Raw genomic sequence first — 22,650 nt, 5'->3', positions numbered from 1 at the left:
TCGACGTGCCACCACCGAGCCAGCCAACCCAAGGAACCGTAGACTTTGAAGAACCCGAGTGTCACCCGGATGTAACATGCGGCCGCATAAACATTATTGTTATCTATCTTTACCGTAGTCCATGCGACTCATATCGCCATCATTGTTCGTTCATGTATGCAACGTCAATCCTTGGCCGGGGCGGTGACTCCGACCACGCTTCCCATCGTCGTTCAAAGCCCACTATGCCGTCAATGGCGTTGGCGCAGTGGGTATACAGCGACTAGAGGCAACTAGTAATTTTTGCTAATATCCATCAATAATGTGATTGATGATAAGTGGGTGGTGGGCAAGTGATATGTCTGGGATGCTAATCCCGGCGGACCCGTCGGCGTTCCCCACTCGGCACGCTGTTTCCGTGTTGCTAGTGAACAATATTTCTTTGCTTTATGTAGGCAAATATCGCTCACTTCTTTCAACAAATAGGCCGGCTGGCCCAATGGCAAGGCGCTTGACTACGAATCAAGAGATTGCAGGTTCGATCCCTGCGTCGGTCAAACTTTTTGTACTGCGTCATTCACGCACTACCTCTTTTTTCCTTGGTCTTTCTTTCTCTTTCTCTCTCTCTCTCTTTTTTTTTTATATATTTATTTCCCTTTGGAGATAATTACTCGAGTGCTCTAGTCCGATTCTGCCGTGGCTGCAAGGGGCTCACGGAGCCTTTGTTGGGCACTCAGCTGCGTATCGCCGATGATGTCACCCATGTTGACCTTCTGGAACATTCAGATTCTTCAACTTGTCTTTAGGCATTAATGCATCTTATACGCATCATTGGACAATGCTTCACATGACGACCGGTAAGGGACACTAGTAATATCGAGGCGAAGTAACCATGCGTAACTTCTGTCCGTTGGCTGGCTGTGTCTCACTCAGTGAACATCAACTTAGTCATTGAACCTTGACTGTTAACCCATGTCAAGCCCTGCAAGGCGCACACTGCCATCCCTGTCTGGTCTATTGAGACTTAGCTCTACGTAACCCGAAGGCCACACATTCTGGGCAAAGAGACTATTTTAAGTTGATAGGCCGCACACATTTTTGGTGATGTAACTCGCTTGTCGACCAAGCTCTCTACGAGTATATGCGGCATGCCTCGAAAGACAGTGTAGCCTTGTCAAATGTGTCCCTGTATTGTCACTGAACATACACCGACATATCCTGATCGCATAAGGATCAAGTCCAACGATCAGTCCCCGTCTCCCTGCGCAGTCCGCCTGTATTGGTCACGTGCTACCAATTTCCTGTGAGGTGGCTAGGTCAAGTGCAAACTTACCCTACCCGGAAACGTCGTTCTGCCGGAACAACAATAAGCCGAGGTAGGGTTAACTGTACCCCAGCCTTGCTAAGAGTCCAGCTACTGCAGGCACACCGCGGATCGCCGCCACCGAAAACAGCGGACTGCTTCGAATTCAGATAATGCCTCTCAGCGGCTGAGATCCCCCTTCGGAAATTTCCAATAGCATGATCGCATCAATCATCTGAAACCAGCGGATCGGTTGAGTCCGTCTTTAGGGTTAATTGAATAGATATCATGTCAATTGGAGGGGAGGCAAGTTGCTTGTTCCCGAACGATGCGGGCAGCAAGACGATGAGAACGAGTAACCATGGCTGTAAACTGGAACGATTCCCCTGTAATTGTTAAGCATTTTTGACAAGGCGATAATCGCAATTTCGATTGCTCTCCCTTCCAGCCATTTCTGGTGTCAATTGCCCTTAGAAAACAAGTTTCTGTAGCGCGCAAGGATCGAAAGTGTCCCTTGGATGCGCCTCATGTGACCGGCGCGTGACCAGTGTGTGGTCAATGTTTACTTTGGCTGCATGGTTGGCGATTGTCAATTTGGAGCTCGACGCCCTTTGTTCTCACTCTCCTCTATTGCAACTACAACACGAGCTAGTCAAAGACATCTCGCGACGGGGGGACAATTATTGTTTGGTGGACTACCCTCCCGACCATCGCGGAATAACGTTCCCCGAACGAATTAATTAGCATTCGGAAGGAACCAACATACCAGGCAGACCTTCACCCACCCCTGATTCCACGCAACCTGTCCGTTTCCAGACTGCCACCGCTTGAATTGAGTCGCCCAACGCCTCAATTCTGTATCAACCTTCCATCCTCCATCAGTCTCGACCCTACTGTAAGTCTCCATGCGACCCTCGGAACCCCGCGCAACCTCTTGTCGTCATCGATACGTGCCCCAACCCTCTCTAACCCCCCGCTCGCAACCAGATTATCGTCGACCACCATGCCCAAGAAAGGAGGAAAGAGTAAGAACAAGAACAAGGGCGGCAAGGCTGGTGGTGCCGCCGCCGCTGCGACCAAGAAGGCCACTGATATTCAGAACCCCGTGTAAGTCGCACTTCGCACTCGCCCGCACCGGATCTTTCCGGGAGGGACGGTCGCGCGTCTCTGCAGCTATACTGACACCTGCGCAGGACCCCTGGTCATGAAGTTGAGGAGACTGTTGCGAAGGGAGAAGGCGAGGTCAGCGATGTTGTCACTGAACCTATTGAGGCCGCCACGGCGGGCCCTACCACCACTGTTCCCGATGCGACTACCAATATTCCCTCAGCCGCCCCGCCGGCCTCCACTGAAGAGGCTAGAGAGATTTTGCAGGACGCTGTAAACAAGGCGGAGACCGGCCTGGCTGACAAGGCTGCGTTGCCTAATGGAGAGGCAATCGGAGCAAGTAAGTAGCGTATTTGTTTGTTTTCCACACAATATTCCTAGCCTAACCCTTTCTTTTCACAGTCGAATCGTCCGTGACCGAGGAACCGCTCAAATTGACCCCTGAGAATCTGGCCCCAACTGCTGGAACGGAAACCTCCCTCCCCGAGCGCCCGAAAGAGACCGTGGCAGACACTTTCGATACCCATGCTAAACGGCCATACGAGGGCAGTCTGACGGCCAAGGACGATGAATTGCCCCATAAGATCGCGAAGGTGGATGATACCGTTGCGGCTGCGGGTGCAACCTCTGGTCATGTTGCTGAGACGGGATCCTTGGCGAGGAAACCTGAAGTTCCCGCCGACACGGGTAGCGTGCAGCCTCAGATTGTGCCAGGCCTTGGTGCTGACCCTAACGATTATGTGTCAACCGTCCTGAATGTCCCTGGTCTGTCTTCCGTGGAGGAGACGTCTGAGGAGAAGTCTACGGCCACCTCGACTGCTGTGGCATCGGCTGTTCCTGTCTCTAGCACCTCTACCGAGCCCAAAGGCGCAGAGGACATTGCCCCAACGGGAGCCCCTACCTCTGATATCAGCGCTGATGCTACTGAGAAACCCAAGGACTCTGAGGTCTCTACGGCGGAGGAGAAGACGGTCGCCACCGAACCCAACGGCGCAGAGGACATTGCTCCAACCGGAGCCCCCACTTCTGCCGGCAAAGCCGATCTTGTTGAGCAGCCCAAAGACTCTGAAGTTTCGAAGGCAGAGGAGACGGTCGCGAGCGAGCCTCCCGCCACCGCTGCAGCAGTTGTTACCAGCGAACCGGAGGCTCCGTCTAAAACCGAGCTGACTGCCGCCGCAGCTCCTTCAGAGATCGTTGCCACAGAGACAGCGACTCCTTCCGGCGCAACTGCTCCTTTAGCAACCGACTCGACCGCCAACGCCGCATCTGCAACCGCTGGCGCCGGTACTGGCACGGCAACCTCTGCTCCAGCTCCTGCCGCTGAACCAGTCCTTAAGGTTCCCTCCAGCATTCACGAGGGCCCCGACTCGAAGGTTACTTCTGCCAACCAGTCCGCTGCCGACCAAACCGTGTCCAAGGTGGAACAGGAAACTCAGGGCGTGTCCGACAGTCCCCAGGCTGCTCTCAAGGACACCATCCCTGAAGAGAGCCAACCGGCCGCCGAGGTGCAGGAGGGCACCGCAGCAGTCAAGGACCAGCTGCCCGAGAGTCAACCCGTTGCCAAGGAGGCACAGGAAGCGGGTACCGGCGCCGCAAAGCAGCCGGAGGAGATTCAGAAGCCGGAAGAAGCCAAAACCAAGGAGCCCCGTGCAGTACAGGATGCTCAGGAGGAAAGTGCTGCCACGGCCAAGAAGCCGGAGGAGTTGCAGTCGGAGGACATCAAGAAACCCGAAGAGGCCAAGACGAAGGAACCTCAGGCCGCACAGGCCGCGCCGGCCGACACCACCAGCAAGCCGGAGGAAGGCAAGAGTCTTATCGACCAGGGCAAGGAGGCAGTGAAGACCGAAGCCAGCAAGGCGCAAGCTCAGGCGCAAGAAACTGCCAAGGCCGAGGCTGCCAAGCTAGAGAAGCGCAAGAGCGGCTTCTTCGGATGGTTCAAGCGTAAGCTCAAGGGCGAAAAGGCCTAACGGAAGGAACAGACTGATATCTTCCTCTGTTGTCGTTTTGTTTTTATTTTGGCTATTTGACGGATGGGATGGAAGCCCACGGAGACCCTATTTCCTGATACCCACGGACCCAAGAGGGTTGGTTCAAGAGAGAAAACCGAAAACAACGGAAAAAAAAATATATTCAAGTGATATATCTTCATGTATGTCAATGGCGTGTATGATAATCGACGTGATAGGATGGATACCAAAAGGATGGCGGACGGGTTGGATGGGATGGACATTCTGTCGTGTTGGTTGTAAAGCAATTGCCTGTTCTGCTATTAGTTAATGATAATCAAGAAATTTCTTTCTCTTTCTTTTTGTTTCTCGCTTTTCCCCTTGTATTCGTGCTGTTCTGGAAAAATTCTCCTGGAAATGCAATGGGCTGATATCTGACCTGGTGCCATTCACCGCCATTTGCCCGTACTTTTGACATGCAGGACTCATCATGATACTACTAGTCCACATCCTCCGGATCTGATATCTATTTTTACCCTCCCGTCTAAGATCTCTCCCCATCTGGGCATGTATATCGGAGAACCGCTACGAAAAGCCGAGCGGGGCGGTCTTCATTCGTTCGGGAATGGTGGCCGCAGTATATCGAACTGACGGACGATCTAAATATGGAGTCGAGGAATAGGGGGTTTATTGCTCTTCTATGGGCTGTAGTGTCACTAGCGGGGTTCACTATTGACCCCATGGCTTACTTACTACTAGTATAAGACTGGATGATATTTTAGCTTTCCTTTGATTTGTCTTTCTTTCTTTCTTTCTGGGGCTCTTGTTGTAAAATTACTTTGGTGCTGGAGGATGTTCTTTCTGTAAGTGAAGAATAAGAAAGAGCCTTGTTATATCTTGGTATAAAGACCTCGCTAGGGGATAAACCACTGCAATATTAACTACTCTCATATAGAGTTTAATTACGCTATGGTTTCAATGTATCTATTCGACCTGAAACACGCCGGTCGTAGTAGCAATCGGCTTGACCTGAACTATAGGTAAATTAACTTCCACGATTGAAATTCACTAGAACAGTGCAGTCTAAGAACGAAGAGCAAGTATAACCCGAACACCTAAAGTTATAATAATGAAAAGATAGATGGGAAAACGTAGGAGCATCCCATGTTCTTAGCCTCCTGAATGAGACGGGTTAGTCGCTTGCTCCTGCGAAATCTCCGCAATCCATGCAATCGCTTTGAAGTCCTCATGGTACTCGGCTGGCATCTGCCACGAGCGTCTCTCTTCGATCCATGCTTTGCATTCATCGTCCAGCAGTGTTCTATCATACTCGAGTAAAACCCTCGCAATTTGAAGCGACTGGGGGCGAAACTCATTCTGTGCATCATCGAGCGCTTGTAATAATGGTGACAGGTAACCTGGAGGTGGTGCTGTTGGACTTATGCTACTTATCTTGGTAAGTAGTTGTCTTACTAGTTAAGTATACCTACAGCTCTAGCACTCACTGCATAGAGTAATGGGGTTTTGTGGTACAAGCTAAACGCCTCGGCGTTGGCCCCCTTATTAAGTAGCAGACAAGTTCCTCGCTACCCCTTGTTGCAGCACAATGAAGAGGCGTTCTTCCCTCATTCGCCGGCTTATCTACGAGCTCAGGTGCATTTTCTAGAAGTAAGTATAGCACTGATTAGTTCGTACGGATGCTGAAAGCTGGAGCTCATCATTACAGAATGTAATATTGTGAGGTCTTGGCCGTAGCTGTCCCATGCACCGGCTATGTTGGTTGCGTTGCCAACAAGCTTCTTGATGCATAGGATGCTCTGATATGCGCATACGCTGGTGAAAGTAGGAAAGTCGGTGGTTTTGGCCCCTTTATCGTATAGAGCGTGACAGACTCCCTCGTCATCCAAAAGATCGAAGGTAGCAAAATCGAGCGGCAGCTTGTTATCATCGTTTGGTATAGATGGATCAGCATTATACTGTAGTAAGAGCATGATAAATTTAGCAAATCTCTTATATTTCCCAGGCGTCGTTTTCTCAAAACAAAACGGTCTGCTATACCGGGACATGTCGTCGCTAAACTGTATCATGGCCAGAGCGAGTAGTGTGTACCCTTCGCTGCCAGTGAAGTTAGGGTCTATCCCGGCTATCAGGAGGTTCTTGAGACTGTCAATGTCGACATTTTCAACAACAGATATAAGATTCGGTAGTGTTACTAGACGGCGACAATGAAATGCGATGGAGGTACATGTTGCTAATACATTGCTGAGATGTTTGGTGTCCAGTAAACGGGCGATTTGGAGAAGGATCTCCACTGGGATATTGCTAAAACTGCCCAGTTTTATCGGGACTCCCACTGTATTAAGCAGTGCGAGGCTGTGGATTGGAACAAGTCATCGAGATGCGCGAGACTACAGGCAAGTGCCGCGATGACGTAGGTAACAAGAGGGCGAATGCCATAATGGCGATACTTTGTAGGAGATGAATGGCACTTTCCGCGGCGATGCCTTAGTCTGAAAAGAAAGATAAAGAATTTATTATCCTCACCGATATTTGTTTTGTCCTGCAATTCCCCACCAGTCGTCAACCGGGACAATGAAATGTAACGGAGAACAAGGGTTGAAACAAGTCAGGTGGGGTCACGGGTTTGTCGGATGCTGCCATTTCCTCTTTCATACCTGCATCCTCAATAGTCTCTTTCAATAGTCCAGACCCCAGGACAAATAGTTTAACAGTTGACCCTCTTTGTTCCCCTCCCCATTCAATACGTCGATGCCCTCATGATGACAATAACGTCGACAATTTCCAGGAATCAGATCAGGGGCAAAAGTCGCAGAGGCAAGTTGCCGGTGAGACTCCACGGCCCCACGAGGGATTTACCAGGAACTAATAACCGAGAGAATCAATAGCGGAGAATATCCACCAATTCACGATCCATCCACTGATGCACAATTCTAGGCCAAGCTTTCTCGACTCCGAGTAAGCTTTGAATCATTGGGCCCCTGAGCCAGCCTTCGCGATTCGCCCGCCAACGTGGTGATCTCCTCACCCACTTGCTGCGCCACGAGCTGAAAACTGCGTAATCCAGGGTGGCCGGCGACCGTCCGGGCGAGCGATCTGTATGGCTACTGATCGCCGCCTGCAGGGCTAGCGAAGGCCTAAACCTCGCCTGTGGAACAACAGCCAGTCGTCGCGGTTGCCCCTCCTCCTGACCAGGTTGCCTGATTGAGCTCGGATCGTGCCGCTCGCGGAGTGCTAAAAGCGCGCCTTCCTGCTCCTCGTTCTCTCTTCTCGCTTCTATATTCCTGGTGAATTCCTGTCTAATATATCTGGCATAATCCACCGCAATCATGGTTCACCTCGCTCAAGTCCACCGCAACGGTGATCTCGATAACACCATCAAGCGTGTCGACTCTATTCAATTGGAGAACACCGACGAAGATGGATTCTACTCTAGCGTCTACGGAACGCGGTTCGCAACAGAACAGCTGCCTCAGACTGAGATGCCGGAGCGGGAGATGCCCAGGGAGGTCGCCTATCGCATGATCAAGGACGAGCTGAGTCTCGATGGAAATCCAATGCTCAAGTAGGCCTTTATTTCTCGTCTCCGCGGGTTCATACTATTGATACTAATAAGCATAGCTTGGCGAGTTTCGTCACAACCTACATGGTAACAATTTTCCCACTTAAATGACCATGAGGGCCCATGCTAATGGTAGCAGGAAGATGAAGCTGAAAAGCTCATGACTGAATCCTTCAGCAAGAACTTCATCGATTATGAGGAGTATCCTCAGTCGGCGGAGATCCAGAACCGTTGCGTCAATATGATCGCCCGTCTGTTCAACGCGCCTGTTGACAGCGAAGACGAGCACCCGATGGGCACCTCAACCATTGGATCGTCCGAGGCCATCATGCTGGGTACTTTGGCTATGAAGCGCCGTTGGCAAAACAAGCGCAAGGCCGAAGGCAAGGACTATTCTCGCCCTAATATCGTCATGAACAGCGCCGTACAGGTGTGCTGGGAGAAAGCCGCACGTTACTTTGATGTCGAGGAGCGATACGTGTACTGCACTGAGGACCGCTATGTGATTGATCCCCAGCAGGCGGTTGACCTGGTCGATGAGAATACCATCGGTATTTGCGCTATCCTCGGTACCACCTACACCGGTGAGTATGAAGACGTCAAGGCAATCAATGACCTCCTGATCGAACGCAACATGGATGTTCCCATCCATGTTGACGCTGCTAGCGGTGGCTTCGTCGCTCCTTTCATCAACCCTAAGTTGGAATGGGATTTCCGACTTGAAAAGGTCGTTTCGATCAACGTGTCTGGCCACAAGTATGGTCTGGTTTACCCTGGTGTGGGTTGGGTCGTCTGGCGGTCCCCGGAATATCTCCCCAAGGATCTGATTTTCAACATCAACTACCTAGGAGCTGAACAGGCCAGCTTTACCCTGAACTTCTCGAAGGGTGCATCTCAGGTCATCGGCCAGTATTACCAGATGATCCGCCTCGGGAAGCGTGGCTACCGCTCCATCATGACCAACATTACTGTTACTGCGGACTTTTTGGCCCAAGAGCTCGAGAAGATGGGCTTTATCATCATGAGCCAGCGTCGCGGCCACGGTCTCCCATTGGTCGCTTTCAGACTGCCTGCTGAGCGGGAGGGTCACTTCGACGAGTTTGCCCTGGCACACCAGCTGCGTGAGCGTGGCTGGATCGTCCCGGCGTATACGATGGCGCCCAACAGCAACAGCCTGAAGCTCATGCGTGTGGTTGTTCGTGAGGATTTCACAAAGAGCCGGTGCGACGCGCTGCTTAATGACATCAAGCTGGGCCTGAAGACGTTGAGTGATATGGATCAGGCTATGTTGGAGAAGTACACCCAGTAAGAAACCTTTATACATTTGTTTCCATTGCTTGTTAACTGAGATTGATTGAAACAGCCACGTCCGCATACACTCCACCCACTCGCACAAGTCCAAGCACAACCACCCTCACTACAAGGGAGAGACGCACTCCCTGCAGGGTAAGCACGGAAAGACTCACGGCGTTTGCTAGATATCGTTTATATTCAGATGTACTGTGTACATATTTGAGACAGGATCTCCTTTCAGGTTTATGTTGCTGCTATAATAGGGTTGTACCACTCTGCTCAGTGAGCAAATTCAAGGTTCACCATCCACTTGGTACTTTCTATTTCCTTCTCAGTTTCGTATGGTTTCCCTGTAATCGATAGCGTCTATTTCACCGGTAGCCTCCTGATGCGTCAAACCGTGGGAGTTGAATTAAAAAAAAAAAAAACAAAAACAAAAAGACTTGAAAGTCTGTGTACAGCACGTGCTCAGAAGCCGTGTAACCTTGCCTTTGCCCTAACCCGGTTGCCCCAATCACTATCTACTAAAACATCTTATTTAACCTAAGAAATCGAACGATATGAAACGATGATTTTATTGTAAAGACAGAGAGGTGTAGTGTTGGAAAGCGGCAACGACAAGTGTATGGTAATCTAAGTCGAAGGATCGATGTCACAGAATCCCACGGTAGCCAAATGCTTGTCTATAGCCCCCTCTCATCCTCAATACTCTTGCCCTCGTCTTATCTCTCATGTCGCAGCTGTAGGCCTGAACAAAATAGGCATCGCCACAGACCTCCTCGGTTGGATGCTATCCTACTTGCACCTCCGATCTACACAGATCAAGTCGCCGAACTCAACATCTTCTAATCTAGCCAACCTACTAGCAGAGCTCTTATACATGATAGCTGAGCCCCTAACTCCTGTGACCGAGCTTACTTATCGCTGAGCAGCCGTCGATTACTACACATCTTTGGGTATGATCTTCCGTCTGAGGATGAATCTCAATCAAGATTCCCGACAAGACTCTCTCACAATCAAGACCCAGCCACGAACAAAAAGCTTCTAACTGCTCCCTGAAATAGCACCAACATAATCAACTCGCTCGCTCATGACATTCGAGTGTTATCACTGCTTATCAGGGAGCGAAACATCCTACTGGGGAAATTACTAGCCATCAGGGCTGGGGGCACTCGCTCTGGCTTACATGCCAATTCAGTAAACTAGTATTCTCCTCAGAACCAGTTTCCTGACACTCACTAATTTAAGGGCAAAGTATGACTCTCCGATGGCGTTGTCGGAGATTAGCAGTGGGCAAACTTCTAACCATGGTAAGTGATCGCAACCGAGTTCAGGTTTCCTAGTCTGTGCTAATCACGTCTCCTACTATGCTATCGACGTCGCACTTTATTGCGGGCACATGCGAAGCTGTGGATGTTAGCTGGGTTTGATATTGTCCTTGCTGTGGTAATTTCCGAACAATATGTGCAGGCTCTCTCGTATATGCAGTAGTCTGTTTTAGTAGCCAGATCTGAGATTTGAGGTCTTGTGAACGTGGATTTGCCGATGACATCTGGGAAGAACAAGTTAAATATGCCGGTAACTGAAAATTACAAGAGTTCTTCTTTTGGTACTTGTGTCCGCTAGAAAATGCCATGTCAGGTAAAAATAAAACAGAAGCTAGATCTGCATGGAGGCTGTTCTTCTCCTAATGCTCTCTGACTTTAATATATGCTGGGCATACAGTAGAAAAATGCTACTTTTGTTCTTGTTAAAATGATTTCACCTGATCCTTGGTGATATATATAGCTGGAATTCGTAGAACGTCCATTTCTAGAATCTGTCCGAGTCCGGTGAATTGTATACAGTGACTACGCCAAGGCATGTATGTCACTTAGACCAACGACTCGGGGTTAGGAGTGTGACAGCCGCAGATAATGGATGTGGGAAGCACGTTGTGCGTGTCTTCATGCAGAAGCTCATGTGACGATGCGTGCCTCGGGTTGCGGCGACGAGGACTTTGCCCTAATGGTGACTAGCTTGGACCTAGAAGCTGCACTAAGTGACCTCCATGGAAACCGACTGGGGATCATGGAAAGACTACCGCCTTAGCGCAATCGTAAGCTGCATAATGTTGCACCAGGACTTTCTAAATATCTGGCAACCACTCATTGATCGGCTATCGCTACTACTTTGACGCAGTGAACACATGGTGGTCTAGATCTCTAGAGTCCAGGTCATTCTGCAGCACGGGTTCACAGGTGTGGCAGTGCTACCCAATGGTAGTGACGGTAGATATCAGGGGCAGCTATGTGGGCATTAGTAGCTCGGTGAAGGATTAATCTGTTTAGCTGTCGTACCCAGCGCCCCTCCTTATAACAGGTGGCATTTTCCCGCAAGGGAGGATGAGTACTCTGAAGGTTTTCCATCGGGAGTGCGCTAAGATTCTACAGTGAGCTAGCTTTGATCCTTTGCAATTGATACGAGTCTTGAATATACCTAGACCTAGGCAAAACCAAGCACCTGAAACGATGAGAGCAGTCATTTACACCGGAAAGGACACCATCTCGGTCGAGGAACGTCCAAAGCCATGCCTCCTAGAGCCCACTGATGCCATTGTCAAAGTCCAACACACCACCATCTGCGGAACAGACCTGCATATTCTACAAGGCCACGTTCAGACATGCACACCCGGACGTATCCTCGGCCACGAAGGCGTTGGCATAATTGAATCTTTGGGGACCGGTGTCACACGCTTTTCTGTCGGACAGCCCGTCCTAATCTCTTGCATCACATCGTGTGGATCCTGCAATTTCTGCCGCAAACGAATGCCCTCCCAATGTACTTCTGGCGGCTGGATTCTGGGCAACACCATCGACGGTACGCAGGCAGAATACGTACGGATACCCCACGCATCGTTCTCGCTGCATGCGCTCCCGAGCGGGCTCGATCCCAAAGTTGCCGTAACCTTGTCTGATGTTCTTCCTACTGCGTATGAATGCGGCATTCTTAACGGTGAGATCCAGCCCGGATCAACCGTTGCTATCATCGGGACGGGCCCAATCGGCCTGATGGCGCTTCAGATGGCACGGAATCTTTTCGGACCCTCCATGACCGCCGTAGTCGGCAGGGGGCGGCCCAGGCTCGACACAGCAAAGGAGATGGGCGCAGATCACGCAATCAGTGTGCTTGGGGGGCAGGCAGATGCCGTCTCTTCTGCGCTCGCAGTGACAAATAACCAGGGATTCGACGTGGTGATCGAAGCAGTGGGGACTGCCGACTCGTTTGAGCTCGCTCAGGCGTTAGTCGGTCCCGGCGGGACGATAGCCAGTTTGGGAGTGTTTGGGACACCCTGCGCTCTGCATTTGGAAGAACTCTGGCATCGCAATATCTGTATGTCTAACTTTGTCTGCTAGGACTTGGGTATTGCTGAACTATGGGACAGGTCTTAGAACTCGGCTGGTCGATGCGTGCACTACCCCCGATCTACTGAAGCTTGTGGAGTCGGGCAAGATTCACCCTCACTTCCTGGTTTCGCACAGTATGCTGGCCATTGTATTTATCCAAGGTGGTTCTAAGCTGACGTGTGCCACAGATTTCTCGTTTGATCAGATACACAAGGCCTATGAGACGTTTCAGACACCTTCCAAATCCGGATCTCTCAAGGTGGTTGTCAGCATGTCTGAACTGCAGCACACCAATCCAAGGCTGTAGTTTCCCAAGTCCAGTGTCTCTAGACTGATCTGGGCAACTAAGTGTGACGTCATTCTCTGTTATACAGCCCTGGCTTTTCGTACGTTAAAGCTAGTCTCTATCTGAGAGGATGGATATTCTGTATGGACGTGTGCAAGTAAGAACCTCATTTTCACTGCTTCGTCGACTGAGTCCACGATAGGTAGACCCTAACTCCACTGACAGCGAAGGGAATATACTACTTGCTATTCCCATAACAAAGTATTAAACTATCAAGTGCAAGACGCGCCAGTAAAAAAAGGAACCTGCAGAAGACAAGGATAAGGAATCATAGATATGCTAAAAGCCCATGTTGTTGCTACTTAGGAGGTACTGATAGAGTATATCCGTAGAGCAGCAGTATGGGAACCCTTTTACAAATCTTGCTGTACTTAGTCTGTTTTATATCCACTGGATATCCTCACATATGGAGAGGAGATTAAGTGGAGTACTATATGCGCAACTTTCGGAGAGGATATGCGGATATCCATAGATGTTGACGAGATTGCCATAGTTTAACCATGGTTGTGTTGCGTTAGATTTTATTTCTCCCATGAATAAATTTAACCACCAAGACTAAGCTTCTATGCAGGATAATACTATAATATGGATGTGAATAGTCCTTTTTGAGGTCATTATAACCCCCCTAGAGCTACTCCGTTCTACATCATCCACTGTCACTTCATTTTATGTATGTACATTGGTGGTATATAGTCTTAAGCTAAATCTTCGCGAAGGACAGCTGTGCCCTCCCCACCTCCAATGTCACCATGCCCTTCTCCCGCAGAAGATCATCCAGGGTCTTCAGATGGACTGGCAGAAGAAGCTTGGTGTGTCGATTATTTTTGGTGTTGGCATTCTGTGAGTGCTCCAACCTGATTATTGACGTTCGACTCACATTGCCATCGCAGCGTGTTGTCGTCTATATCACACCGTCGAGTATGCCCGGAAAGCCGACAAGAATGTACGTACTGGGCCTGTGTCGAAAACACCTGCGGTTTCTTCATCTTCAGCGTCCCCCTGTCCATCGAAAACTTGTTATGGAGTCTGGCCTCTGGCAGCGAGTCAAGAGGTCTCATAGGGCGCTGGACGCTATAGACTAGTATGCCAATTATGTCTACATATTCTACACGATTCCTCATTCTTGGAGGATTAACAAGGCATCCTGTTATTGTAAACCTTGTTGAAGAGGAAGGTTAGTTGTTCCATGGCGCAACTCTATTTCTAATCTGGGGGGAACAGATAAATTTACTTTAGCAAATCCTCCATTGGCTATAATGAACGACCTAGAGAGGTTGCTATCTTTAATCCACAGCTTGGTTGGCTAAAGTTCTTCCTATCTTGATATTCCATCCACGTCAACCGTCAAACACTTTCCCCTCATTGCAGCTGACCAGACTCGATAATCTGGATTTTGCCGCGGGGAGTGCCTGAGCCGCTTCCAAGGGCCTCAATCGCCTTAACGAGGTTCATGCCCTCGACAACACGTCCAAAGACAACGTGGGCACCGTCGAGCCAATCGGTGACAACGGTGGTGATGAAGAATTGGGAGCCATTACTAGATTCCACATGAGCCACCAGCAACAGCAACAACAACAAGAGAAGGATCCGGTCGAACTTACGTGCCGGGGCCCGCGTTGGCCATGGAGAGAAGACCGGGGGTATCGTGCTTCAAGGCAAAGTTCTCGTCGGGGAATGTTTCGCCGTAGATGGATCGACCGCCGGTGCCCTAGAGATGTTAGATGATGATGATGATCAGACGGGAAATGGATTATGTTTACGTCTCCCCGTGTGAAATCACCGCCCTGCAGCATGAAACCCGGAATCACGCGGTGGAACGAGCTTCCCCGGTAGCCGAATCCCCTCTCACCGGTGCAAAGGGCGCGGAAGTTCTCAGCAGTCTTGGGGACGACATCGGAGAAGAGCTCGAAAACGATGCGGCCCTGGGGGGCTATGGTGATAGTTGGATCAGTAAAAGTCAGCCGATGAGCAGTTCATGATGATTCTTACCGCCGTTGATGGCGACTTCGAAGAAGACAATAGGGTTAGACATGGTGGTGGTGGTGAGTGATAAAAGTCGATGCAGGATCTACCAACTCAACTTAGTTATCGCAATCGATTTTATACACCGGATGCGAGTGTGGGGTAGTTGCTGAGCTCGTGGGATCAGCTGATATGACGTCATCGGCCGTGGTTTCGCGTAGTGAGTGAGTTAGCCCTACCCGAATTCTGCGCGTCCTAAAATCTGAATCTATTCAAAAACCAAAAAAACTGCATGTATGTAGGATGTTTGAACATTCTGACGATTGGGGCATTGAGGAAGGAACTTTATAGCCTAGAATACCGCAGCTAGAACACTTGGGTGTAGTGCGTACGCGCTGGTATTCTATTGCAGGCCTCCATTTACCGAGGCAGTAGATATAGCTTTATTAGTTAGAACAATCAACAATTCCCTCATACATGAGAGTCTATCAGTGTATATCAACAGGTCCAGGACAGTGTTCCCTATCTTCAGCCGGATATGGGCTCATAAGCGCCAGCGCTTGCCCAAAGTCCGTTCCGTTCCGTTCAAAACGCTCATTCCACATATCTCCTGTACTTGAGTTAGTGGGCCGCTCTGTCCCATAGAGATATCAGTTCGTACCTCTCGCCTCCGTGCAAAATCGCGGTAGAAGCCCAGCCATAGGTCGCGGGCACGACAGTCTTCAGCGCCTGAGAGCGGATCTTTGTGGCAGATAGGTTGATTTTCTTGCATTATGGATTCTGGAGTGCGGATCCAGGGCTAACCGTGTGTTAGACAGGCCATCAGAGTATAACCGGAGTGTGGATCAAGGTATTCCGCTACTTGCCTTGGATACGGGCCAGTCCGAAAAATGCAGGAACTTTGCCTCCTTCAAGACCTGTTCGGGATCCCACACTTCGACCTCGTTGCCTAGGTATGCCGAATGGTGATTTGAGCGGAACTCTCCGGTCAACAGGCCGTATGGCCGGTGGGGCAGTACCAGGGCGCTGTCACGGTAGAGGTGGTTGACAATTTCCATATCGTACTCGGAGCCGCTCGCCGCCTCCATCGCATTCATGACCCGGTTAAAGTCGAACTCGGACGGCTGGATCAGCATTATATAAGAGCCTAATACGCGATCGTCGAAGTTGCCCCAATAAGCACGCGGCATAGCAACGGGACATGGGGGCAGCAGAAATAGCTCATCCATGGGCTGTGGATGGTGCTCAGCGTTAGTAGAGTCTGTCTATCTGCTGGGATGGAGGTGGATACCTGTAGGACAGTTGCGTCCGAATCTAAACTGAGGACGCGATCATACTGCGTCTGGTTGAATGCAAGCAGCTTCGTGTAGCTCTTGGCCCATGTGGCTGGCCATGATCAGTTCTGATTGTCTCCGAGCGGTGGGGCTAGATACATCAAGACATACCTTCGTCCGTATGCCTACTCTGGACGGTGATGGATACGAGCTGTACGCCGTACTGGTCCCGGGCTCTTAGGAGCAGTTTGCCTTCCAGAGAATCGTTATCCAGTTTGAAGTTGGATGGAAACATCATCAATCGGTCCACTTTGCTTTTCATACGGGACAGGGCTTCGAAAATCATGACTGAGTTACAGAGATAGTCGGTGTTCGTAACATATTGTACGTAGGCATAGCGTGACCAGTCAACATCACTCGCTGGGGGGCTTAGAGAAGAAGAGAAAGAAGAGGCAAACTCAGGTAAGGAGACCTCTCGCAAGGTGCCATTGGGAAGCTTAAGAAGGCTGATAAGAAATAAAACCATGAAGATAACAATGATCGAGGAGCGGCCGGCCCGTGAGGCAAATACCCTCATGGCTGTGATCTGAACGTCAGAACCCATTGAGCAAGTTGAAGATATAATCTGCTGCCTATGTGGTGGTCTTGGTGGTCTTGCCGAAAAGCAGATTTGATGATGGACAATGTCAGCTAAACTGACAGAGGCCAGATATAGATGTATCAATCCATGACTTGCTCTATCATTGGGCCTCAAGATTTATTAATTCGTCTAGTTCTGTGATTAAATATAGACTTTGCCTTTGGTAAGTACGCTTTCGTCGAGACAAAGACTGAAGTGTGAGAATAAAGTTTTCAACTACGCCCCGACCATACGAGATGTCCACATCTTTGACTTCACCCATTGGAACAATTGATAGTAACTGGCTCTAGATGGTGGGATCCACAGGTTCTTCACTGTCAATAGGCTTCCAGCACGACTAGTACGTGCTAAATTTGGACAAATGGACAAAGGAGACATCTGTGTGTGGTTATAGGAGGGGGCCGATGGCAGATATCCGCACGTCTCGGCATTTGAAAGAATACTTTTATCTCCATTCAGTTGCTTTTAGGGTCGTATTCATTCTTCTATAGTGCCAGGCGACGGTGCCACCGCGGACAGTCAAGCTCCCGCCGCCATCTAAGTACACAGCCCGTTAAAGAATGAGGTTGGAGGGCAAAACCAGGCAATGCTCCAGAGAAGCCGTACTATGGTCTCGTCCCAGTGATTGATTTTCAAACTGAGGGATGCTCCATGGCATGCAGTTGGCACCGCTCTAGGTTCGCCCCAGCAAACAATCAACGTGTATGGGCAGTTGGGGTAGTGGAATCCTCCTCCCCACGACCTCGGAGCGTATCTCTCTCACCCATCTGCTATGTGGATCGAGGAGAGGGCTATTCAACAGTGATCTCTCCAGCACCTGGGATAATACACGGATCCAGTTATCTCTTATGAATAACGACACGACAAACTGGCCCATGGACTTGCAATGAAGTGCCCCTTAATGGGAAGGCAGTGCGTGCGTTCGACGAGCTCAACATTGCAGACTTTTCAATACCGAATATCACGCTGAACGCCTTCTCCGATGTCTACCAGGTATACCCAGGGGGTAAAGCCTCCCAAGTCGAAATGGGAGTGCTCTCGCTCGGATGTTCTGACACGAAGCAAAGCTTCACAGGGAATCGCACCATCGAGACGACCTTCCTCCCTAGTTATCTCTATCAGTATGAGGACACCCCTTCATATTCTTACGGTATGCACATTGGCTCCGTACCCCTGGGGATACCAGGCTCGCTAGTGCTGGGCGGCTATGACCAAAACCGGGTGTTGGGTGATGTTTCAGCGCAACCGTACTCGAGTGGCAACCTTTCCATTGATCTGCTCGATGCTAAAATCGGGGTTGTCAGTGGTGGCTCACCCTGGATATGCACAGATAAAACCGGTCCCCTCGGGCAAGGAAACGCGTCCATTAACTACGGCGTCACCGTTTTTGCGAGCGGCGCCGGCCCCTACATGTACCTCCCACACAGCACATGCGAGGCCATCGCGGCCGAACTCTCCGTTACCCATCGTCCGGATTATGGCCTGTACTTCTGAAACACCGAGGACAAGCGCTACTCCGAGATTGTGAGCGCACCAACCTATCTGGGGTTTACCTTCAGCAAGAACTCGCTCAACAACGCAAATATCACCATCAATGTACCATTTTCCCTGCTAAACTTGACGTTGGATGCACCTCTCGTCGACAAACCTACCCCATATTTCCCCTGCATGGGCACAAATGGGAACTATGTGCTTGGCCGAGCATTTATGCAGGGTGCTTTGGTCGGCGTCAACTGGGGGCCTCAACAGGGCAGCTGGTTCCTGGCGCAGGCTCCCGGTCCCAACATCCCCGGTACCACGGCAGTGACAACGATCAATCCTTCCGATAATACAGTAACGAGCAGTTCTAGCGATTGGGAAAGCAGCTGGAAGGGGGTGTGGAAGGAGCTACCTGCAACCTCGGCCTCGAACTCTAGCACGCAGACCTGGTCGGAAGACAGCAGTGGATTGTCTACGGGAGCCAAAACTGGCATTGCCATCGCGGTGGCGGCAGCAGCAGTTGTTGTGATCCTGTTCGCCGTGTAGTGGTAGCTGCAGGGCCGTCGACAACCTATGCTGGCAGCTGTGCCAAAGCAGGAAAGAAACCAGGAGCAACCAGTGTATGAGATGGATAACACGGAGAGGACTCGGGTGTATGAGTTGTCTTAGCTAGGCCGCGATGCTTCAGTTGCGTCTGTTGGATACACTTATTGATTGTACAATATATGTATTATATGTTATTAGACTACCCTGGATCTTAGCATTGTCATATCCCGCTACCATAGATAAACTATTCTTTCTAAAAGACTGTTTTTAATAGTATTATTTTGTAACTTGTTTGAACTCCCTCCATAAAATCGTCAATACATGCCAAGCTACGGCACAAAAAGAGCCAGCCTCTGTTAATGTTAGAATGGGCCACATGTGGCCTACGCTAATGGGCGAGAGGGCCGCACATATTGGTACCAACAGGTCCATATTTTCAGGAAAGGACTACGTAAGCGATGTCTTAACACGGTTATGATGGTGAGGTCAATGTCCTCAGAGGTTGGGATAATGTTGTGGTCTTGGGTAGTGGACCTGAGGCTAATCTCGCCTAATTTTATTTGTTTAAGCTACACGAGAATTGATTCTAGACTATTTCTAAGCATCCATTGTACAACATAGGCAAACGGATGATGCCAGCTGAATGCAGCTGACTGACCTTCCTAAGAAGCTCTAGTGGGAAGACTCTGTTTCAGACCTGATTTAAATCAACATAATACCCTTACGCCTCATTAGTTCACTGCCCACGGTTTGAGGATGCCAATAAGCACCCACACAAACGCATAACTGCTGTGAACCATGCCCATTCTTGAGGAGGGAAATTTTGAGAACCCTTGAGAAGCCTGACTTCTACAACTAGCTATATTACAATCTTATATTGGACGATACAAAGTAAAAGTCAATGGAGGATCTCCTGGCGATGGAGGGATGGCACAGTGGAGGTGAGACAAGCCGCAATGCCGTGGTCCGAAACACAAGGCGGTGCATGCCTAAGATGGTCTGGTCTATACGTAGCAGCTAGATCACTTAGAACGGGATATTCGCAAGAGACTTTAAGATGAGATGGTAGGATCGTGGGACCCGTGTAACCAACACAACACCAACAAATGAACCGGGGAAGACGAGGCCCGATCCGACTATTGCTGGTCAACCCTGCTATAACGTTACTCCATATGTAAGAGTCTCCACTCTAGCTAAGAAGTGGGCCAGAGTGTGATTTCGAGTTGGTCCTGCTACATCAATAAATTAAGCTTTATAGGTCAATCTGTACCTCGTCTGATGTCTACTCACATATACCCTCCAGCTACGAAAGTACAGTTTCCCCGTTACCTCGTATGTCCGTCCTCAGCATCAATCTGCTGAGTTGATTGACGCTCAGAAATAGACATTTGTCATTAAAACATATCACTATGTCATGTAACACTAGCTATCAACTACCTCGTGCGCGGATGACGCCCCAAGACATATACAGAGTTGTAACCTAGCCTACACACCGGATCGTTGACCACCATCTAGTTCGTAAACAAACCCGTCGTTCCCTCGTAATTCACTGCGCGTATTGCTACGCGCATCTAACTCCCGCCGAGGGTCCTCAGCTGGCAGTTCACCTCCCACGCGGCTTATCGGTGGTGCATTCTCAGACCACTTTTCTCCTTGTGGTTGCTTCTGATAGTCTCGGCGTCGCTTTCTCAGGACGAAGAAGATTACTGCCAGTATGATGGCCGCACCAGCAACGCCACCCACCACACCACCTACTATCGCCCCGGTGTGGGTTGATGAACCGTCAGCCTTGCTTGACGGGTCGGGCTGCGTGTCCGTTGAGTTGTTGGTAGCCTCTTGGACAAAAAGTGATTTCAAAGCTGGATCAGCCCATGTTGATGGATAGGGCGAGGATTTGATGTTATCGGCTGTTGCGGAGGGGATTGAATAAGCCGATAATCCAGGCTGTGGGTGGGTCAGTTGTATGTTAAGCGTTTGAGAGAAGAGCAGATGATCATACGTCAAATTGAGCCCGGATGACTTCAGATTGAGCGTCATATATAAAGGCAGGCATATCATAGCATCCTGCATCGGCGTCGTCCGCCCACGCGAGCCGGCCTCCTACGCCGAATATTTGCCGTCCGTATGCTTGACAGACGTGGGTCATACGAGGCTTGTTTAGAGGCCCGGCTTGAAACCATTTGAAAGATGGGATGGATAGATAGGAACTGGTAAGTTAGTGCTAGGCCGAATTATAGCACGTAGAGTCATTGCAACATACACGTCCGTGAGCGACTTCTTTGACTCGTAGTCCGCTCCTCCAATCACATAGATTTGGTACGACGACGTCGAGAGATCTTGTTCGACAACAGCGCAAAATTGGGTTCGCGACGCCACGCTGCCTGATGTGGTTTGATTGTACCACTTGTTTCCTGCGATGTCATAGACCCATGCATGGTTCCACGGGTTCTAGCATTCGGCTTTAGCAGGGGTTTCTGGGCAATGCTACCAGCCAAGCACTCACTGAAGTCAGAGTTGCATTGATACCGTTCTGGATAGACGGAACCTCGCCCCCCACAAACACTAGGATCCCTTTCTCTCCAACGGGAACATATACCAATGCGCCCTGCTGTACAGGGGTGAATGGCGCATCAAACTGTGTAAAGGTCCCAGTTGTCGTGTTGAATTGAATCATCCCCGTCGCATAGTCTACCGTTTTATCGGTGATGGCAGGCGTCGTATCGCTATCTTGATACCCGCCTACCCAATATGCAGCTTGGATTTGAGGCGCATCAACGTACGCTGTTGCTTATGTTAATGCGATGATCCAACCAAGCACGGATAAAGTAGCACATTACCCCCTCCTTGTAGTCGCACCGGCTTAATACTAGTCTGCTGCAATTTCCAAGACCCATCGGCAATCGTGTATGTCCATAGTCCCTGGTCCACCGAGGTGTCGTCTACGCCTCGCCCACCATACGTAAACAGCGTAGTGTTGCCCTTGTCTGACCACATTGCCTGGTCCTTGATTTTCGGGACCGCGCTGTTAACCAAGCTCATCTTATATTTCGCGCCATCGTCAGTCGAGAATGAGGAGGATAAGTCAAGTTGCACGAGATAATTGTCTGCTGGATGATTAGCGGGAACCGCGGGTTTGGCAATCGGGGTGAGAGCGTGTACGTGATGCATTCGTGTCGCTGGGAATGAGGCCGCCGTCGAGATCCACCATGTACAGGACATCGTTGACAATGTTCGCTGCATCAATTAGTCGCTATGATCTTCAATTGTGGAGGCGATCAAGGCGCATACCCCCGAATTTGTAACTCCGGCAGAATCCATCCGATAAGTCGCTCAATACCTTAGCTTCGCTTAAAGCAAACAGCGAAACCAGGTGGATGAAAGCCAGGGACATGAACCATGCCATGGTGATATTGCGGGCTGGTGATGTCGCCGTCGCATCATGAAAGGGGCAGAAAGTGCGCTTCGGACATGGGGACATAATTGTACGAGGGGTTGGCCCCCAATTTGAAAATTAGCCCAGATGCACGTCAAATACACTAGCTCCAAACGGTAAACTTGATGCAGTCCAGAATGTTAGCGTCTTGTTTTGATCCAACGAGGACGATCCTTTTACCGCCTGTGCCTTGCAGGGTCCACCCCAAAACAGCCTCGCGTGTCTTGCACTGGAGTGGGCTGTGATTTGACATAAATATTGAGCCTATTTTACCACCGTGAATCCAGTTATATAAACTTGCGAACAACTCTACCTTTTTTAGTGCCTTGTAATTGCGCTGGTCGTGTAGACTCTCGTGGTATACGTGGTCAGGTCA

The 22,650-nt window shown here is 50.0% G+C and overlaps 8 protein-coding genes across 8 annotated transcripts; 4 read left to right on the top strand and 4 right to left on the bottom strand.

Annotated features, from left to right (window-relative positions):
- Positions 1–2,285: 2,285 nt before the first annotated feature.
- On the top strand, positions 2,286–4,356 carry ABOM_008163 (uncharacterized protein; the record flags this gene model as incomplete). Its single annotated transcript, XM_022535292.1, has 3 exons — positions 2,286–2,389; positions 2,476–2,729; positions 2,792–4,356. The coding sequence occupies 3 exons, from the start codon at positions 2,286–2,288 to the stop codon at positions 4,354–4,356; spliced, it is 1,923 nt and encodes a 640-aa protein (XP_022386442.1).
- Positions 4,357–5,505: 1,149 nt separating this feature from the next.
- On the bottom strand, positions 5,506–6,326 carry ABOM_008162 (uncharacterized protein; the record flags this gene model as incomplete). The annotated part of the gene is made up of 2 exons (XM_022535291.1): positions 5,506–5,779; positions 6,031–6,326. 2 exons carry the CDS (start codon positions 6,324–6,326, stop codon positions 5,506–5,508), a joined length of 570 nt encoding a protein of 189 aa, XP_022386454.1.
- A 1,356-nt stretch (positions 6,327–7,682) lies between these two features.
- Positions 7,683–9,393, top strand: ABOM_008161 (glutamate decarboxylase; the record flags this gene model as incomplete). Its single annotated transcript, XM_022535290.1, has 4 exons — positions 7,683–7,918; positions 7,975–8,002; positions 8,055–9,220; positions 9,279–9,393. 4 exons carry the CDS (start codon positions 7,683–7,685, stop codon positions 9,391–9,393), a joined length of 1,545 nt encoding a protein of 514 aa, XP_022386453.1.
- A 2,325-nt stretch (positions 9,394–11,718) lies between these two features.
- ABOM_008160 (putative zinc-containing alcohol dehydrogenase) lies at positions 11,719–12,901 on the top strand (the record flags this gene model as incomplete). The annotated part of the gene is made up of 3 exons (XM_022535289.1): positions 11,719–12,580; positions 12,633–12,728; positions 12,783–12,901. The coding sequence occupies 3 exons, from the start codon at positions 11,719–11,721 to the stop codon at positions 12,899–12,901; spliced, it is 1,077 nt and encodes a 358-aa protein (XP_022386452.1).
- A 1,398-nt stretch (positions 12,902–14,299) lies between these two features.
- ABOM_008159 (peptidylprolyl isomerase) lies at positions 14,300–14,972 on the bottom strand (the record flags this gene model as incomplete). The annotated part of the gene is made up of 4 exons (XM_022535288.1): positions 14,300–14,477; positions 14,542–14,648; positions 14,701–14,870; positions 14,930–14,972. 4 exons carry the CDS (start codon positions 14,970–14,972, stop codon positions 14,300–14,302), a joined length of 498 nt encoding a protein of 165 aa, XP_022386480.1.
- A 474-nt stretch (positions 14,973–15,446) lies between these two features.
- Positions 15,447–16,753, bottom strand: ABOM_008158 (uncharacterized protein; the record flags this gene model as incomplete). The annotated part of the gene is made up of 5 exons (XM_022535287.1): positions 15,447–15,512; positions 15,564–15,701; positions 15,778–16,134; positions 16,194–16,288; positions 16,348–16,753. 5 exons carry the CDS (start codon positions 16,751–16,753, stop codon positions 15,447–15,449), a joined length of 1,062 nt encoding a protein of 353 aa, XP_022386469.1.
- A 1,089-nt stretch (positions 16,754–17,842) lies between these two features.
- Positions 17,843–18,841, top strand: ABOM_008157 (uncharacterized protein; the record flags this gene model as incomplete). The annotated part of the gene is made up of 2 exons (XM_022535286.1): positions 17,843–18,274; positions 18,320–18,841. The coding sequence occupies 2 exons, from the start codon at positions 17,843–17,845 to the stop codon at positions 18,839–18,841; spliced, it is 954 nt and encodes a 317-aa protein (XP_022386483.1).
- Positions 18,842–20,326: 1,485 nt separating this feature from the next.
- On the bottom strand, positions 20,327–22,244 carry ABOM_008156 (uncharacterized protein; the record flags this gene model as incomplete). The annotated part of the gene is made up of 7 exons (XM_022535285.1): positions 20,327–20,785; positions 20,841–21,048; positions 21,102–21,289; positions 21,345–21,622; positions 21,679–21,945; positions 22,001–22,075; positions 22,130–22,244. 7 exons carry the CDS (start codon positions 22,242–22,244, stop codon positions 20,327–20,329), a joined length of 1,590 nt encoding a protein of 529 aa, XP_022386484.1.
- Positions 22,245–22,650: the final 406 nt, after the last annotated feature.

This window comes from Aspergillus bombycis, assembly GCF_001792695.1.
Source record: "Aspergillus bombycis strain NRRL26010 chromosome Unknown contig00083, whole genome shotgun sequence".
Taxonomy (NCBI): Eukaryota; Fungi; Ascomycota; class Eurotiomycetes; order Eurotiales; family Aspergillaceae; genus Aspergillus; species Aspergillus bombycis.
Note: the sequence above shows the minus strand (reverse complement) of the source record. Positions and strands in the feature narration are given on the sequence as shown.